General features: G+C 37.8%; 1 protein-coding gene across 2 annotated transcripts in view; it reads left to right on the top strand.

Moving 5' to 3' along the window:
* slc6a4a (solute carrier family 6 member 4a) overlaps window positions 1-16,285 on the top strand; it is a 31,274-nt gene extending 14,989 nt beyond the window's left edge. For both annotated transcript variants that reach the window (XM_055166956.1, XM_055166954.1), the window contains 12 exons: window positions 771-905; window positions 3,507-3,729; window positions 6,525-6,663; window positions 7,390-7,524; window positions 7,835-7,938; window positions 8,023-8,150; window positions 8,869-8,981; window positions 11,967-12,098; window positions 12,189-12,288; window positions 12,568-12,668; window positions 13,209-13,376; window positions 15,705-16,285. In XM_055166956.1, the coding sequence (XP_055022931.1) occupies window positions 771-905; window positions 3,507-3,729; window positions 6,525-6,663; window positions 7,390-7,524; window positions 7,835-7,938; window positions 8,023-8,150; window positions 8,869-8,981; window positions 11,967-12,098; window positions 12,189-12,288; window positions 12,568-12,668; window positions 13,209-13,376; window positions 15,705-15,779 (1,553 nt within the window). In that variant the 3' untranslated portion in view covers window positions 15,780-16,285. The remainder of the gene's footprint in view (window positions 1-770; window positions 906-3,506; window positions 3,730-6,524; window positions 6,664-7,389; window positions 7,525-7,834; window positions 7,939-8,022; window positions 8,151-8,868; window positions 8,982-11,966; window positions 12,099-12,188; window positions 12,289-12,567; window positions 12,669-13,208; window positions 13,377-15,704) is intronic.
* Window positions 16,286-19,082: the final 2,797 nt, after the last annotated feature.

The raw sequence follows: 19,082 nt of genomic DNA on the forward strand, positions 1-19,082 counted from the left end.
TAATCCCCTTCTCTATGCAGTCTAAAACTGGTAATAAGAGCTTACATTTAAAACTGTTACAATCACGACTTGAACTGGGATGGGATTAGCTACCATAGTAACATAAGACAACAGTTCGAGCTGTTTTTTTCTAGATCGTTGCAACCGAAAGCAAGGAGCACTTTCAGTTTTCTGATTGGGTTATTAGAAAACCGAAATTTCCAAAAATGTAGAGCTTTCTACCATTTTATAATTTTTCCATCATTTAAAACATGCCTCACAAGGTTTCATACATCATCATCCGTATTGTCGTTTTTTCATAAATGTGCAAAAGCAGGATATAAAACAAGGCACTACAATGTCACAAATCTGATACGATGTGTTGTAGTTACATTAGGGGGGTGCGTGCTGATTGTATTGTGATAGTGCTCTGAAGGGGGAGTAAGTTAGCATGGGGAGCAAGAGGAGGATCACCTGAAACCATCAAAAACAAAACTGAAACTTATTTTGGCGAATATAGCATTAATATTCCAAGTACAATACCCCTTAATAGTAACCCATAACATAATTTGAGCATGAACTGTTTGTGAAATTCTCTTTATATTAGTGTGGCTGAAATCACATGACCACAGAATTTGAATTCAGTATTCTGATGTGTTGTTATAATATATGCATTGTTATAAATACATCTGATTTGAACATAGATTGGAGAGCTGCAACGGTTTATTTGGTTGCAACATCCATATGGGTGTAGAAAAAATATGATAGCTTTTCCCCTATTCTGTGCTCAGGTGCTTTTCTGCTGCCCTACCTGTTGATGGCGGTGTTTGGCGGGGTGCCTTTGTTTTACATGGAGCTTGCCCTGGGACAGTTTCATCGCAGCGGCTGCATCTCCATCTGGAAACACATCTGCCCGATTTTTAAAGGTAATGAGTATTTCTTTAAATGCCAAGAATTCCTTAAATATATATATATATATATATATATATATATATATATATATATATATATATATATATATTTTTTTTTTTTTTTTTTTTTTTTGATGATCTAGTTTCTCTGTCCACTAGCTTTTATTTAACAAGACATTAAAGGGACAGTTCAGATTTTTGGACATAGGACCTCATTTCCAGAGTGTTGCAGACGTGGGGAGACGCTTTTTTAAATATTCCATCCAGTCCTTGTATTTGCAGAGGTCATTGGTGCTAGGCTAGTGCATGTCAATGGCCATAGTTAGCCAGCCACTAAAAACAGTCTTAACCACTCCACAAAGAATCCTAGGTGAAACATTTTTAAGGCCAGACTGTCTATGTGAATGGCTGTGTTGATAATAATTTTAGAAGTAAACCCAACCTTGCATTTGAAGGATTTATCTCTGACCAGCAGCAGCGAGTTGCACTTTCTGATAGAAAGCTTGGCTGCAGCGGACTGATATATGAGAAAATAGTCCCCCAACATGCGACAATTCAATTCAATTCAATGCGATGTGAGGTTAATTTTATTTCAAACATTATTCTGTCAACACAGACATTTACATCGACAGTCTGGCGTAATAATAGATTTGTCTCAGGTGCTTTGTGAAGTGACAGGCTAACTATGGCCATTGACATGCACTAGCCTAGCACCAGCGGCCTCTGCAAATACAAGGACTGGATGGAATATTTTAAAAAGTGTCTCCACACGTCTCCAACAATCTGGCTCACTAGGAAATGAGGCCCTGTGTCCAAAATTCCGAACTGTCCCTTTAAGCAGTGGGATATGGGGGTGGTGGAGAGTAGGGAGAGACATTCAGAAAATTGTCAGAGCGGGAATCAGTCTTTCAGAACTGGGGCCTGCAAAGACCCTCTGTCCTCTGACCAGTACCCACTTAAATAAATGCATCAATTAAAAAAAGAGAAAACAATCAGAATATAATATATGATAATCTAACTTCTAATGCAAAATCTCAACAAAATATTACCAGTTTAACACATTATTCCTTGAGCTAAATCGTGAGAGACAGCTGCCTTCACCTGTGCTTGCCCTGAGAGAAACCCTTCGTTTCCTTGTAACTTCTGTGGACTCTCTGTAATGGAAATCCTCACATTTTACCTCCAAATGCCACACTCACAAACCTGTGCTTATGTAAATTATTGAAATGTCACCCACTTTTACCCAAAGAGACCTGGAATTAGCCTGAATCGGCACTGATCTTCATACAAGCTTTTACAGAGTGACTGACAACTTAAAAAATGTTCACTAATCTTGCATAAGTTGTGGTCCAGTGGTCTAAACAGTATCTCATTTTGTTGTGCACTCTGCCAGTCTCAGCATTTTGAGATTGATTACTGCCAATTTACTGAATGTCTCTCCCTACTCTTTACCTCTATTTCACACTTAAATCTGTACTGTCCGATAAAACATGTGGGACAAAAGTAGCTTATATTATTATTATTTATTAGCCATTATTTGACCTTCTTAAGGACACAGGTGCAGACAAATGAACCGTAGCTAAGATATATATAAAAAAAAAATTGTTAGAATTCTGTAAATACACTGACAGTAAATATTACACATTTAAAGGTTCTATATTACACTACATTGACTCTTGTGAGCTTTAAGCCATGTGAGAATGTTGTTATCTTGCCCGGAGTTGTGTTTTGTTTCATTCACCCGTTTTGAGTACCCTTTTATTATTAGTCTGTCTATCACTCAATCAGTCAATCAATCAAACTTTATTTATAAAATGTTTTTCATACAGAAATGTAATGCTAAGTGTTTTACGGTGATTAAAAACAAGCCCACATTTCCTTCCGCCCACCCACCCAACCCCCACTGCTGACTGACCCCACACAACCAAACAACCCAGACACACACATATACACATGCACAAACATGCACGCACACTCACTCACACACACACTAACATGCTAAAATACGTAAAACTACCTATAGTAAAATGTGAGGCTGAATACAGGCAAACCAGTTGAGAAAGCACCATCAGAGGAGCCGTGTACACCAGGAGCAGAGAGACATCCACCACCACCAGGAACCACCACAGGGCCCAGGGGAGAGATGAGGCCCCAGCACCATCTCTCCATCAAGAGCCCACGCGACAGACCTGGCAGCCGCAGCCGACCTCTGCTCCTGCTGCAGAGGGCTCCTACAGAGGAAAGACTGGAAGTCCTAAAAATATGCCTAAAATAAATAAATATAATAAAATGTGTACAATAGAAACAAGTAATATGTCAACAAGTTTACACGTTAAAACATTTTCTTCCACCTTGTAATGTCATGAAGTGGGGAAAACTACGGTTACTAAGTTAACAGCTACCTTTTACATTTAGTTTAGAAGAGATCGGCAATTCAAGGGCTGATATTATCCAAATGGTTCTAGTGACTGTGTATGGACTGGAGTTTTAAAACACAGTGGAGCACTTCCTGTGATTTCAATTTGAGAGAAAACTCAAATATGCCCAAATATGCAGGGTTTGTGTTAAACATGTGTGAGTCAAACAGAATAAAAAGACATATTTGTGTGTTTCCAGGCATAGGTTTTGCCATCTGCATCATCGCGCTCTACATTGCCTTCTACTATAACACCATCATGGCGTGGGCGCTGTATTACCTGCTCTCCTCGTTCAGTCCTGTGCTGCCCTGGACCACCTGCACCAACGGGTGGAACACACCCAACTGTAATCGCTACATCTGGACAGACCATAACGTCACATGGTCCAACTCGTCCACCTCCCCCGCCGAGGAGTTCTATACGTAAGTGCATGTAAGTGGGAGGAAGGGCTTAGGAGGTGAGGACAGAGGAGACAGGAGTTAGGAAGGAAGGATGCTTGGTTTGGGTCTGATGTTAACAAGGGGTTCATGTTTAATTAGTTAACTGATTATTCGTTTGTTACTATCCAAGTAGTTATAAAAAGGGATGGCCCAATGTGGATTTAAAAAAATTTTTATATACCAATACCAATACCAATATATCCGATATTGATCTTGCTATTATGGCCGATAGGTGATATTTGCCGATACCAAGCTTTTAATAAAGTACCATAGTAATTTATGTTACTGTGGAGTTTACTAATGAATAGAATATAAATTAAATAAAAAAAAATAATAATAATATTAAAAAAAAAAAAAAAAAAAACACTGATGCACTGAGGATGAACTGGGAATGACACAGACTGGTTTGGTGCAGAAGAAAAAATATTGGTACCAAATAAAAGCTAAATTTCTAAATGGGACTGATACTGATATAAATACTTCGATATTACTGATAACCGATATACCATCCCTAATAAATATCCTAAGAATGATTTGCTAAGATATGTGAGAAAAGAGCACCGTCTGAGAACCTGAGGGCATAATTAAAGGCATGAACTAAACCACAAATAATATATAAACTCTTGATTTGTCTGTAGTAATGCCACTATTTTGATGATAATTAAGGGACTTTAAGTTACCATGAAAAACACTATATAAAATCAATGTATGATTATTATTAATAATTATTAAATAAGCTTATTTTTAAATTGTTTTGCACAGTTATGTCAAGATATTAACAGGTAATCAAGTATTCTTAAAGCTTGAGCAATGAATCGATTTCTAAAATTGAATGTATATTTAGCTGTTTCTGGGAATGGTACAATAAGACTGAAAATGATAAACAGCTTATTATTTTGCATGCAGAAAACAGAATAATAGAAATTATATAGATTCTTTTGTGACAGTTAACAATACCAATAACCTCTCAATTGAAAATTGCCTGTATCCATGGTCACGCATCATTACTAAAGCAAAGGCATTGTTGTTCTTGGCTATTCAGTGTAAAGTTAAAGATGCACTATATAACTAATCTTGTTATTTCTTTGCTTGGATTGTTCCACAGTATGGCATTAAACTTATTGGTCTTCCATGTATTAGATTACTGGTGATTTTATTGCTGAAAATGTCTTCTAAAATTATACATTATTCTTGTGAGCAGGGGTCACAATAGGCCAAGTTACAGATCTGACCTGTAACTTGGCCTAGTGACATCACCTACTTGTCTTCACAGAAATAGATGTTTAATGTGTTACGGTGGGACATTCCAGGCAAAGCAATACTGTTTCCATGGAGACAAGATGGTTGCAGACCCTCCTCCAGAAAAATTGCACCGTGCACTTTTAAATATATTTGTATATTTTCCCTCTTGTACACTTTTCCATTCCTTCTTTTTCTAGGAATTTTATTGCAACTAGATTTTTCGTTTCTTTCTCTTTTTTTTTTTTTTTTTTTTTTTTTCAAGAGTTGGAATCATAGTTTTCCCATGTTTGTACAAGTCCCTCTAAGCCTAATAACAGGACTGAAGCACTTAGCAGCCCAAACTCTCCATGTTTAGTCAGAAACTTGCGCCCATCCGTCTGCTGCTATATCTGATCTCAGGTGATTTGAAGCAAAGTCAATATCCTCTCTTTAGGAGCGCCTTTGTAATATTCCAATATTCCCCCATGTTTTGAATGTGTGATATCTGCTGGCTCAGTCTTATCACAGTGTCCCGGCACAGTTTCCATGTTTGTGTATGGGACCGATTCAGGGTTTATCTGGAGTTGACTTTTCCTTCTTAATGTTTTAAAGTAAGAAATTCCCCTCCTCAGCTCGGCGCCAGAGTTTCCTGTTTTTAACATAAATCAACTCTTGGTTTAACATCCAATCTCAAATGTTTGACCTTAGGGCAGATGGTATAGTTTATTACATTCTGCGTACCAAGATACTGTTGGCATTAAAGCCCCACTGTGTAACCTTTTAGCCCTAAAAATATTTTTATATTATCATTTATATATTAGCAGTAGTTTGACACTATTTTGTCTGTAATTAGGAAGGGTCAGATTCACTGGTCTCAGTCCTTTATTACTCATTACTAATGATTTATAGCAGCCAATCTAAACATATGTATGTCCCACCCATCACCTCCTATAACACTGAAACACTTACATATTTCCTGAAGGTGGGCGTCCTGTTTTGCAGTATTCAGTACTTGGATTGGGCAGGCATAGAACCTATAGCATTTTACAAACATGCCACCACTGCTTTGCCCTGTGGAAAAGGTGCACACACCTATAAAGGTCAGCATGCGAACACTGGCAATGTAAAAATGGGTTTGTAAAAGCTATGAGCAATTTGGACTTCAGTACCTACTTCCTTATTTTTTAAGATGAGAAAGCATGATGGACAAGCTTTATATAGCCAAAAAGGAATGGGTTGAAATTATTATTGCATTATAGGGTTCAATGCTGGGGATGTGTTCACACAGACTACAAGACTATACTAGAAGTGTATCAAACCAAGCCTACATCAGGAGTAAATTGGGCTCAAACCAGGACCAATCCAGTGTGAACAAACTAAAAGTCAGGATATCTCGGTAACAATTGTATATACCGGTACATACATGACCATATTTCTTGCTTCTATTTCGTTGTATCCTGCATTATTAAATTCCAACTATCTCTACTTACAACTGAGTCTTTATAGTCACATTTTAACTTACCCAGTCAATCTCTACCCATGTTTGCTCCTGACAGTCGGCACGTGCTGCAGGTGCACCTCTCCCCTGGTCTTCATCACCTGGGTGCGGTGAGCTGGCAGCTGGCCCTGTGCCTCCTCTTCATCTTCACCATCGTCTACTTCAGCATCTGGAAAGGAGTCAAGACGTCTGGGAAGGTACACGGCCGGGCGCCTGTGAGCCGGATGAGGTGTTCACTGGAGGGAGATGGGTTCATGGAGACAGAGATTGGCAGATACAGCAGAAAGTCATTAGCTCTCTATGATAACCACAAGCTCACAGTACACATAATAATAAAAGAGGGAGCCTCATCGAACTTAATTTTGTATTGGTGGCTTCAAAATATAAACTTTAAACTTTTTGACACTTTCCAGTAAGGTTTACACTTTTACCCTACTCATGTAATTTAAATGGAAACACTACTTTGAGACTAGATGTAATTCCATTAATAAATTAGGAGATCACGTAGATGGTGGAGGGTCCATTTTCTGCTTGACTGCATAGAGATGTTAATGAACTGCCTGAATTTTCAACAATCTGGCATTAAACCTGTATCTGTTTCCAGTATTCCAAGAATATGACACCTCCATACTGCCAGATCTGAAGTTAGAGATCTGTTGATTTTAAAGTAAACTTGGTAGCAGTAGAAACGCCTGTAATTTTTAAAATTTGAGATAAACAAAAACATAAATTCTACACTGTGAAACATTACAGGCAAACCAATAAGATCATGACCAGATGTCTGCCCTTTTAGGATTAACAACATTGTTGATTGTTTGATTGATCTTCATGAAGACAAGGAAGTGGCAGACCAGAAAAGTTACATGGTGCAGCTTTAAAAGGGAAAAAAAATATATATTATAACTTTCCTCCCCTCTTTTCAGGTGGTTTGGGTGACAGCTACCTTCCCATACCTGGTCCTCTTCGTGTTACTGATTCGTGGAGCCACTCTCCCTGGAGCCTGGAGGGGCGTGGTCTTCTATCTCAAACCAGACTGGGGCAAACTGCTCAGCACTACAGTGAGTCCATTTAAAACAATGTTGACTGAAATGATTTATATTTAGGAAAACTTTGTGTACCTTTCATGAGGTTATTCGTTGTAAATTAATTTACAAAATCAGACAGCCTAAAGTAGTCTCTATGCAAGTCCTAAGCTAAGATTGATTATCACCTGACTTTTTAAAATTAATTAATACAAAAGTACAGCATCCCGGGGGGGCAGGTGGTAATAAATAAATACAGTAAGTGATTCTTCCTCTTGCTGTTTTCTTATTGCTAATGTAAATAATGTTTCCTATTGTCTTTTTTTGCCTTCTTGTGTTTATTCAGGTTTGGATCGATGCTGCAGCTCAGATCTTCTTCTCACTGGGTCCAGGGTTTGGGGTCCTCCTCGCCTTCGCCAGCTACAACCCCTTCCACAACAACTGCTACAAGTAACGCATTCTAGCCCTATTTCTAGTCCTGTTCATATACAATTAATTCAAAATTGCAATAATGTTTTGTTTTTTTTCCTCCAGAGATGCGCTGGTGACTAGCTCTGTGAACTGTCTGACCAGTTTCATTTCAGGGTTTGTGATCTTCACTGTTCTGGGATACATGGCAGAGATGAGGCAGCAGGATGTGGATACAGTGGCCAAAGATGCTGGTATGAAAGTTTAAGAGCCTAGAAAAGTTAGTGCATAAGCAATATGTATATCAATGCGTTTTTCTGAAAAAAAAAAAATCTAATTGGTTATAGCTCCACTATGTAACATTTCTGGCAGAAGGTACATCACCTGCTTGTCTCTGTGGAGATTTCCATATGTCTGATTTCCATTTCCATCTGTCCATGTTCCAGTATGGCATAATATCCTTGTATTATGCCATTATGCCTTGTATGCAAAACATGAATTCTTACTGTGTGGGCTTGCTATTTCATAGATCAGACCTATAACTTGGCTTATTGGGGGCACATGCATGTCTTTATTGAGATAGAAAAGTTTAATGTAATACTTTAGAACATTCCAGACAAAGCCAGTCAAGTTTTAAGGTATTTTTCAACAATATAAACACATGTAACTGGACAAATGCAAAATATATGATCAATGCCATAGTCTGGAACATTTAAGGCAAAGCAATAACATCTCCTTAGCGACAAGCAAACAGTGGACCCCCAGCTAGAAAAGTTACATAATGCACATTCAAGTAAACTTACAATTATACACAGATCCAAGTAATAACTGCATCAATTTTGTGTTTTGAAATACCAAGAACAGTAGCTAATTTTACAAACCACTTTCTAAACGTGCAGTAACTCTATTTGTGTAACATCTGCAGAGCTAAGTTTATCTTCTAACAGTCAATCCCCTCTTTTCTTTTTATAGGCCCGAGCCTGCTGTTCATCATTTATGCAGAAGCCATTGCCAACATGCCAGCCGCCACGTTTTTCGCCATAATTTTCTTCTTAATGATCATCATGTTGGGTCTGGACAGTACAGTGAGTCCAGTCTAACCTCAGCTCACCCACTAGTTCACATGCGGTTTAAACTCAGAGTTTAGTGGCACAAGTGATCCATATTTGAGTCTTTGGTCGGTAATTAGCCTTAAAAAAGCATGAACAAAGACTTAATTTATAATGCACAAGTAGTTTATTACCAATGATTAAGAATGATTCAGGCTTAGTACCTACTTAATTAAGGGTTTAGGGCAGATGGTTAAAAAGCTTTGGTCCTCATGCCTTCCACTAAACTGGCAGTACTTTTTACTACAAAGTGAATTGATTCTACCTGTATAACATGAATAACATCACACTGTATTGTAATACGGGCCCAAGACTTATTAAAGGTACAGGTACAGAGCCTGTCAAAACTGTAAAATGCACCAATGGGAATGATTCACGGTGTCGACACTGGTCTGTTAGCCTGATTCATTAGCCGGTGTCTACAAAGTGAAACATCGCAGTATTAGAATTCATTCGCTCGACAGTAGGTGGGTACTTTTTTTCATTTAACCAATCACTGCTATTTGGTCGTGACGTATGTAATGCACCACTAACAGGGCTAACTGGTATATTAAGCTTTTCCAAAATCCCGTTGGAAGAATGCCAATAACGTCTTTCCCCTTGATAATGTTCATCAAACATTCTCTTTGTTCCAGCTTTAAATCCTGAATCTCGGGAATCGTTGCCAACACAGAATGTATGGCTCTTCACTGATTAGCTGGTGCCCGAATGCACACTTCCAGGCTTCTTGCAAACTGTCTAATGTATTCCAATTCCTGACATAGTCGCTGGAGGACTAATGAAATTGAGCGGAGACACTAGGTGGCACCAGCCTGGCTACTCGTCTGTGGCCCTCAGCTTCAAATATGTTTTGATATTATGAAAAAAGACACCCCTTTTAGGATTAGCAATTAGAGTTAGGGTTAGTAAGTAGTTACTAATGAATTTTTAATAAAGTACTGGTATTTCTCCATAATGAATCAAGTATTTGCTCATGCTTTATAAAGACATGAAAAGTGTACTTATATAGTGTTACCAAATAATTATCTTTATACAATTTTTTGTCACTTATTTCCTCTACTAATAAAACAACAATTTATTAATTAATAAAAATAAAAAAAAACACTGATTACAAATTAATTATTGGTTGTTCTGTAGACCAGGGGTTCCCAAACTGCACTTAAAAACTAATTTCTGTTAATAAATAGGATGCCTGGACCACTGCAAACTGTTGAAAACAAATCAGTTCTGTTGTTCATGTTTTAAGATAGTAAAAATCAAGTACAGTGCCTTTAAATATGATATCATAATTTGTAAACTAAACTACACCATCGTTAATGGGAAACCTTGGCTTGCATCTGCTCCAGTCTGTTTAATGTCTGCACTGTTGGCGAGCTCTTCTATGCTTTTTAGGCCCTAGAAACAGCCTTGTATTTACCTGTTGCTCCTTCATAGTAACTGTGGATATTATTTGTCCTTTTGAATAACGGAGCAGAAAAAACAATGCGATATGGCAGTGATACGGGAGCACAGAGGTGATATTGTCTCCGCTGAGGGCTGAGTTTATCTGGTCAAACGCAGCCAGCTGGAGACAGGGCTGCGGCTCTTATCGCTCTGTGATAATCAGGACTGAATCAGAGGATATTACAGCCACCTCTCATTGTACATGTTTTTAATGCTGCTGCAGCTTAACGTTTTTGGTATTTTTATTTTTTTTTGTCCCTTGTGTAATACTAGGCCTTACACGCAGGAGGTGGACTAATAAAGTCTAGATATAGTTTCATATTTGTTTGCATGTACATAGTTAAATTAATATTGGCCATATCTTATTTTGATTCATTGATCTTTCATACTACTTTCAGTATTGCCACTGGTGGAGGGTCCGTCACCCGTTTGCCTAATGAAAATACTATTGTTGTACCAGGAATGTTCTACAAAATGGCATTACACTTAGCTGTCTTTCATTTATTCAGTTATAGATGTTTTTATTACTCCAAACATTACTTGGATTTGTGGTGTCACATGGTTGTCTCCATGAAGGGTAAATTTTATGCCATTTTGTGGAAAAAGGAAGTTGTTGGACCATCCACCTGAAAACTTTTAAAGGGACAGTTTGGAATTTTGAACATAGGGCCTTATTTCCTAGTTAGTTAGAGTGTTAAAGTGTCAAATACATAGATCCTTGTATTTGCAAAGGTCGCTGGTGCTAGGCTAGCGCATGTCAATAGTAGCCATAGGCATAGTTAGCCTGCTACGAAAACAGTCTTACCCACTCCACAAAGCACCCAAAGTAAATCTATTATAACGTCAGACTGTCGATGTGAATGTCTGTGTTGATAGAATAATTTTAGAAGTAAAACCAACCTTGCATTTGAAGGATTTATGTCTGAGCAGAAGCAGTGAGTTGTACTTCCTGATAGACTTGGCAGCGGCGGACTGATATATGAGAAAATAGTCCCTCAACATGCAACGATTCATGCAATGCAAGGTTAGTTTTATTTCAAACATTATTCTATCAACACAGACATTTATATTGACAGTCTGGCATAATAATAGATTTGCTTCAGGTGCTTTGTGGAGTGGGTAAGACTGTTTTTAGTGGCGGAATAACTGTGGCCATTGACATGCACTAGCCTAGCACCAACGTCCTCTGCAAATACAAGGACTGGATGGAATATTTTAAAAAAGTGTCTCCACACATCTCCAACACTCTGGCTCACCAGGAAATGAGGTCTCATGTCCAAAATTCTGAACTGTCTCTTTAACATTATAATTAATTCAGGTGTCACAGCAACTGCTGCTAAGATAGATCATAAGTTTAAAAAAAGTTCCCTTTGATGAGTTACTTACACATGTCAAATATGAAATAAGGCTACATAGACTACATTACACCTATAATCTCACCAAAAATGTATTAACCATAAGTCAAATGAGTCCTTCTTACTTCAATAAAACTCTTTCATGTGCTGTTCGTGTCTCCAGTTTGCAGGTCTGGAGGGGGTGATAACTGCCATGTTGGACGAGTTTCCTCACGTTCTCGCTAAGAGACGTGAGCTGTTCGTCTTTGGTCTCGTCTGCGTCTGCTACCTCGGGGCTCTCTCCACTCTTACATATGTAAGTCATGGTATAAAAGTCTATCTGATAATGAACATTACTTTAATTACAAATGTTACAAATTGGAAATCTGTTTGAAATGAATTTCAGGGCGGAGCTTTTGTGGTGAAGTTATTCGAGGAGTATGCCACAGGTCCAACTGTTATCACTGTGGTTCTTCTGGAGGTCATCGCTGTCTCCTGGTTTTATGGTGAGAGTATTGGAAGATTTTACTGATTTAACATTTAACTTTACTTAATTTTTAAAGGGCTCGTATTACCCTATGTTATGTGTGAATTAAACAAAAGACATGTTTTGGTGGAGGTAGTAACATTCTAACATGGCTTAAAGCTCACAAAAGTCAGTTTTGCGTAGTATGTGACCTTTAAGATAATTGTTAGTTTCAAGTTCCAATATAGATGAATTTGTTGGCATCATTGGTATTTGACTCACACAATAAAAGTTAGTGTTGTATTTCTTTGTGCTGCAGGTACCACTCGCTTCTGTAATGACGTGCACTACATGCTTGGCTTCTACCCCGGGTGGTTCTGGAGAATTTGCTGGGTTGCTATCTGCCCCATATTTCTTCTGGTAAGGTTCACAATATTTATTTTACTGTAATATTTAACACTTCATTATACTACTTTGAGGAGGATGCCCAAACTCATCTGATCTCTGAAGCTAAACAAGGTTGGGCCTGGTTAGTACTTGGATGGGAGACCACTGTGAATATCAGATGCCAAAGTGGGGCAGCAGTGACTCTAATACAAACTGTTGTTGTGTCCTTGGGCAAGATACTTCACCCACAGTGCCTAGTATGAATGTGGTGTGTGTGTGTGCGTGTGTGTGTGAATGATTAGTGGTCATCAGAGAAGCTTCAGTGAATTAAGAATGCAATATGAAGCAAGTGCACCAAAACTCTAACATATAACCCTATACATATACAGTATAGATACATTATCAGCTAAATGTGTGTATGTTTCATTTCCTATGTTTTGTTTTTTTTTCTTAATTTGTACTGCTACATTTTAGAAACATGCAGAAGATGTCAGATATATGAAGCAAAATATGGAATCTTTTGTCCTCCTGTTGTCACCCTGTTAATCTAAATTTTCTGTTTTTTCTCTTAAGTTCATCATTATCAGTTTCCTGGCGTTCCCTCCTGATGTGAAGTTGTTCAATTACCACTACCCTCAGTGGACCACAGTCCTGGGGTACTGCATCGGCGTGTCCTCCTTCATCTGTGTGCCTATATACATGGTCTACCACCTGCTCAATGCAAAAGGCACCTTCAAACAGGTTCAGCCCCTTTTTATTTATTAAAAAATAACTCGGCAAAACAGGTCATATGTTGGGTCAACTGCTTGAGCCTAGACCATAGACTGTACATATAAACGGCCATAGCTAACCTGCGAGCCAACTCATTCCAAATAGGAAAATGAAAAATGTCGCCCCTCTTTCCATAATCACTACAGTGAGCAGTGAGCCTCATCATTCTGACCTTAAAATGTTCATATTAACCCACTGTTCATTCTCCTGGTAGTTTTATTTCATCATTTTGTCATTCCTATAACTGCTAGCCTCGTGAGCTTTATTTGACTGAAGCAAAGCGCTATTGGTGATCCACTCCCTTAGTCCACTTCTTTACACAGTCTATGGCATAGATTTAGAGCTAGTTGTCTTTGGACCACTTACATTATAAAAAATAAAGTAATGTAAAATTAAACTTTTATTCATAATGCACTTAACATTTGAAGGTAAATCTCAAAGAGCTTCAAATAAAATAACTCATTACCAGTAAACTTCATATAGTCGTGTACAGTAGGTCTGGGCGATATGGGGAAAAAAATAATAATCACTTTTTTTTTTCTGTTATATTGAGAGACCTCAGTGCGATCTTCTTCCATCTTATTAAAACATGCACATATTGACTTAAGGCATAAAAAGCAGTTTTTGTTTTATGTTGATAGGACCAACATTTCCGGAGAAATTCACATTTAAAGTTTGAAATAAGTTTTTACAATATATTCAACATAAATGCATCCACAGCAGAAACATTTATATGTGCGCTACCGTTACAAACTTGTACGATGTCAGTGCGCTAAATCAGGACTTAAGTTTCACTCAGAAATGGTGAGAAAATAGTTGTTTACTAAGTTGGATTATAGTGATAAGAAGCAAAGAGAAAGACAGGGAAAAAGTGAGGAGCTGCAACTGGAGAGAGGGAGGGAGAGTGGGGAGACAACAGTGCACACACAGAAACAAATGCACACACACAATCAAGACAGATGCCCACAGAGAGACAGAGGAAGAGAGACACTGGACTTTTAAGAAAATTTAGCAGATTTAAGTCAAATCTTGAACATGTGAACACACATGAGGAGAGACATAAAGGGCTGCGTTTTGGCTCAGGCTGCATTTTCCTAAACTAGACAGAGGTAAATCCACTGCAGCAGCGGGCGCTCTTACTGCCACATAACTGGCTGTAGACCTGTCAATTAAAATGCACACACATTATCATCGAGATCTACCAAAATAGAAATCGCAGTTTATCAATCTTTCGATTTTTGGTACAGCCCTAGTGCACAATATACTGTAGAAACAACAGACACAATGCAACAAGGACACCTTACATTAACATCTTGAATTCATTAAACACATTTTTGTATAGCGCACAGACCGAGCATCCCCTTTATTATCTAATTATGTTAAATTTACTACCTTTCACTTTTTGAACATTTGAAATACATGTCCTCATATGGTCAGAAATGTATGATTCACATTCACATAACACATGAAATGGTTGTAATTTCATCCCTTTATTTTCATGAGACTAGGAGAGGGAGAAGGCTTAGACCAGTCTCATGTGTTGACTCTCCTGTCAGTAGACACAATGGCACCTCTCCACACTGAAGTCAGGCTTTGTGTCCAGGCCTCATGAAATGTACCGAGTCAGCAGAGCCTAACCAGATCATGGGTTTGTTTATGTCCGCTGTAACACGCTTTGTTCCACATACTAAAGGTGTTAACATGGACTGACTGTGTGGCAGTGAGGTGAAGCAACCTGAACTTATGTAATACAGCACAATACAGTTTTCATCATTAATATTCTTAAGGCCTATACAAAACAAACCTATTCATATGTATTCATTCAAATTGCTCAATTGTAGCCTTCAAAAAATACTAAATGTTATTATGTGAATGAATAATAATTTCAAGCATAATTTTAGTTCAGTGACTTAATTCATAATGAACAAATAGTTTATTAATAATTTATTACAAATTATTCAGGCTTTTAACTACTTAATGAATATATTAGACTAGAATTAGGATAATTATTAAGTTATTAGAGTTAAGTTATTAAGAGTTATTAGTAAGCCTGATTTTTTTCTTAACAAACTGTTGAATGAATTAAGTATTTCTTCATGAGTTTTTATGGTTAATAAGGTATAGGTATTATAAATCTCCAATAGTGTTAGCAGTAGCAATAGTACATGTAATAATTATTCTCACCATTGTTTTTATGATAGTATGTAATAATAACAGTAATAGAGAATGTATTTTTCCTCTTTACTTGTGAGCATGTTTTTAATACTTTTTACTTTCCATTTCCCCCAATTCTTTTAGCGCCTCTTGAAGAGCATCACACCAGTGCCGTCCAGTGAGCACCACAGAGACTACATAGTGACCAACGCAGTCTGACCAAACCTGACCAGAAAGAGGCGCCGCTCTAGACACTGCAGAGAGCGCCCTCTACTGGTTACATTGCAAAACTACAGGACAAGGGGGCTACCTTTCACCGCCTTTGCCTCTTACCATACCTCTCCTTCATGTTTTCTTTAGGCTCATTTGGTTCTTAACCTTTATTGTCCATGTTTTGAGCAACAAACCAATAAGCTTTTATTTAAGTTTAGGGATACTTATTCGAAAATCTGTTATTTTTCACTGTTACTCCATAAAATTAAGAGAAGCAAACAGTAGCAATGCCACTTCAACCACTGAATGTGTGTGTATTACCTGTGTGCCTCAAAAAAGATACTTGTGAAGACTGGTGGTCCTGAAGAGCCATAATAAAGTAATTTTATACAGAAAATGCAGTATTCACCCCTTTTCAGCTTTACAATATTGTACAAAAATGCATAGAGTTTGTATAGACAAATTATTTGTTTATCAACAATGCAGATGCATGCACAGCCTGAGTGCAGAAAGCGCCGCTGTCTGTGTGGTTAACATGAGATTGTAACGTTATCTAGCGCTGTTATCAGCACACTCAAACAGTTTATCACCGTGTGATAAAATAAGTTATGCTAAATGAACATTAGTGAGTGGCTGAAATCTGATGAAATCCTACAAGACACTGACATGATACTAGACAGGACAGTGGCTCTTTTTGCAGAAGACATGCACAGTAGAGTGCCAAGTACTCTGATAATCCCTCTATAGTGCCTTTTTAGACACTCTTCACTCCTTTGTGGTTCTAGGGAAAAAAAAAGTTTCATTCTTCTGACCTAGTATATCCTCCACTTCTTCAATCACCAATAAATACATGGCCACACTGGCAGATTCATAGGAGCAGTGTCTTGCCAAAGGACAGAACATTATTAATAGAGCAGGATTCAAATCACCACATTTGCTCCTTCGTTTAATGTTGCTTTTCATGAACACAGCCCTAAAAGCATGTTTAGCTCATAAGTTAAACTTTTAAAATAGCACATCCCTTAATAGTTTTCTTTTTAGTTCCATTCAAACACTTTAAATTACATATTTTGTGATGAAGTCCAGCTGCTCTCACAGGATCTGTCAATTCTGTAGTTCACTACAGACTATTATTAGTATCCATCATGGCATCCATACTGTGAGACCTTTGACCTCCAGTCCTCTCAGGACACATAGTACTCTAACAGCTGTCAATCACAGCCGCTGCCCCCTCTCTGCTCCCCCCCGTCTTCACATCTGCCTTGTCTTTGACCTCCAGCATTTTGCCCCAGACAAAAGACTGTTCAGTGCTCCTGTTTGCTTCTCTATACAATACTACCTGTTACATCTTATTCTAAAGAAAATACTGTACTATTTCTTCAAGGAGGCAGCCATTTTTCTATTCTGAATTTCTTTCACAAAGAATAATTCTGTCAGTACATAAAATAATTTCACTCTCACTGCTTCAACTGTTATGGTTGTATTTTTATACTCTACTGTTAAGTTATGCATTTCAAAAGTAGCAAAATTCAGGTATCTTTTACATTTGTTGCTAAAGCCAAATATATATATCTGTTTGTTTCCATATTTCTGAAGACTCAAATGCTGTTTTAGATGCGTTCATTGTCATTGTCAACATTATTTTGTCTGTTTGTTGTGGTTAATTTGACAAAGGGACATAGCAAGCATCCAACACTGTGAAGCACTATACAGGATACATGGCAATTATAATGTATAGAAAAGATAGACTGTTCACAGAACCACAACAAAGCTAACCCAATTTAGAATTTTGATTGCAATATAAGAAGATATATATTTATTTGATTTATTAATATATTGTAAACTCCATGTGTCTCAATACTGACCCTTGTGGAGTCCCGGATCATTCTGTGCTTTAGTAGTAGAAGCCAAATAAGGATTAGAGCTAATAGTAATAATAATGTCATTAATGTCATAAACTCAGAATACACTATTTACTTTGGACCAAAAATGAGTGTGCGTGACCATGTGCCTATATGAGAATCAGTTGTGTGTGAGCGTGTGTGTGTCAGTCAATAGGAGCAGGTTACTATGGCGAGTACTGTACCTTAATGTGTATTTACTAGTCAAACCTATGATATTGTGTAATAGTATATTTAGTGCAAGCCTGTCTCCTGTATGCGTGTGTGTGTGTGTGTGTGTGTGTGTGCATGCATTCACTTGTATGTAGTTTGTACGTCTGTCTATGTAACCTCCTGTTGTCTCGTTAACTGCCAAAATATCCGATGAAGGAAGTCGACTCCCCTTTGCCTCTCTCTCTGACCTCTGAAGCCTATGTAAAATCTATGTATGTCTAAAATGTATTGAGAAACACATCTGTATAGAATAAATATATATATAAATAAATATATGGTAATAACAGATAATAAAGATATATGGGAGAAAATACATGTGTTATCTTTATTTGCGTAGTTACAATTGACATTTGACTTTTACTTTATAATAATGTTCAAGGGGAAAAAAACACTGTTTCTAAAGTAAGCTTTATTATAAAGTCTTTAATCAAAGGTAAGTCAAATGTTACTAACATTCATGTAACAAAAAATGCTCTAATAAATACATTTGTACCTTTCACTCTACTACCACTTTTAGGATTCTTTTGCAATCAGATGTTTTGGACCAAAATAAAGCATATGTTAATCTCTTGCTCCAGTTTCCCCCATCAATCCAGAGCACAATATAAGTGAATCTTCCAGCCTGGCTCAAGATCTAAAGGTGGCTCCCCCAGAGCACTGTACTGCTCCTGACAGATTGCCCGAGCGGTATTGAATAATGGGTCAAATATTGAGAACAAATTTCCTTGCAGGGATAGTGTTTAGACTGGACCTAAAAGAGTTCAATATGCCTGGAAAGATGCACAAGAAATGCAAATATCTCTTTGCTTTTCCTCATTTTATACCAGGCTGTCTTCCCTCTCCTCATATACTCCTCCTGTGTGAGTTTGTGTGTGGTTTTATTGTGGCAATTTCCTCTCACCTCGCTGCTCGTGGTTGATGGGCACATTGTGTGGTCTCTGTATTGACCTTATCGGAGCAGATCTATATTAAACAGCAGCCTGGTGCCCCCCACTCCACAGCCCACCCCCTCCTGCTGTACCTGCACCTATCTGCCTTCACTCTCTCTCTTTTACTATCCACAACTCATCAAGAAGAAGTCCCACTGCACATATATACTGTAGGTCTCCCTGCCCAGTGCTCATATGAAATATATAATCCATCCCACAAACTGTCAACATTTAATGTATTGTGTATTTTTCAATTAAATTATTCT

The sequence above is a fragment of the Boleophthalmus pectinirostris genome, unplaced genomic scaffold, assembly GCF_026225935.1.
Source record: "Boleophthalmus pectinirostris isolate CB_2022bp ecotype Guang Dong unplaced genomic scaffold, ASM2622593v1 HiC_scaffold_9, whole genome shotgun sequence".
NCBI lineage: Eukaryota > Metazoa > Chordata > Actinopteri > Gobiiformes > Gobiidae > Boleophthalmus > Boleophthalmus pectinirostris.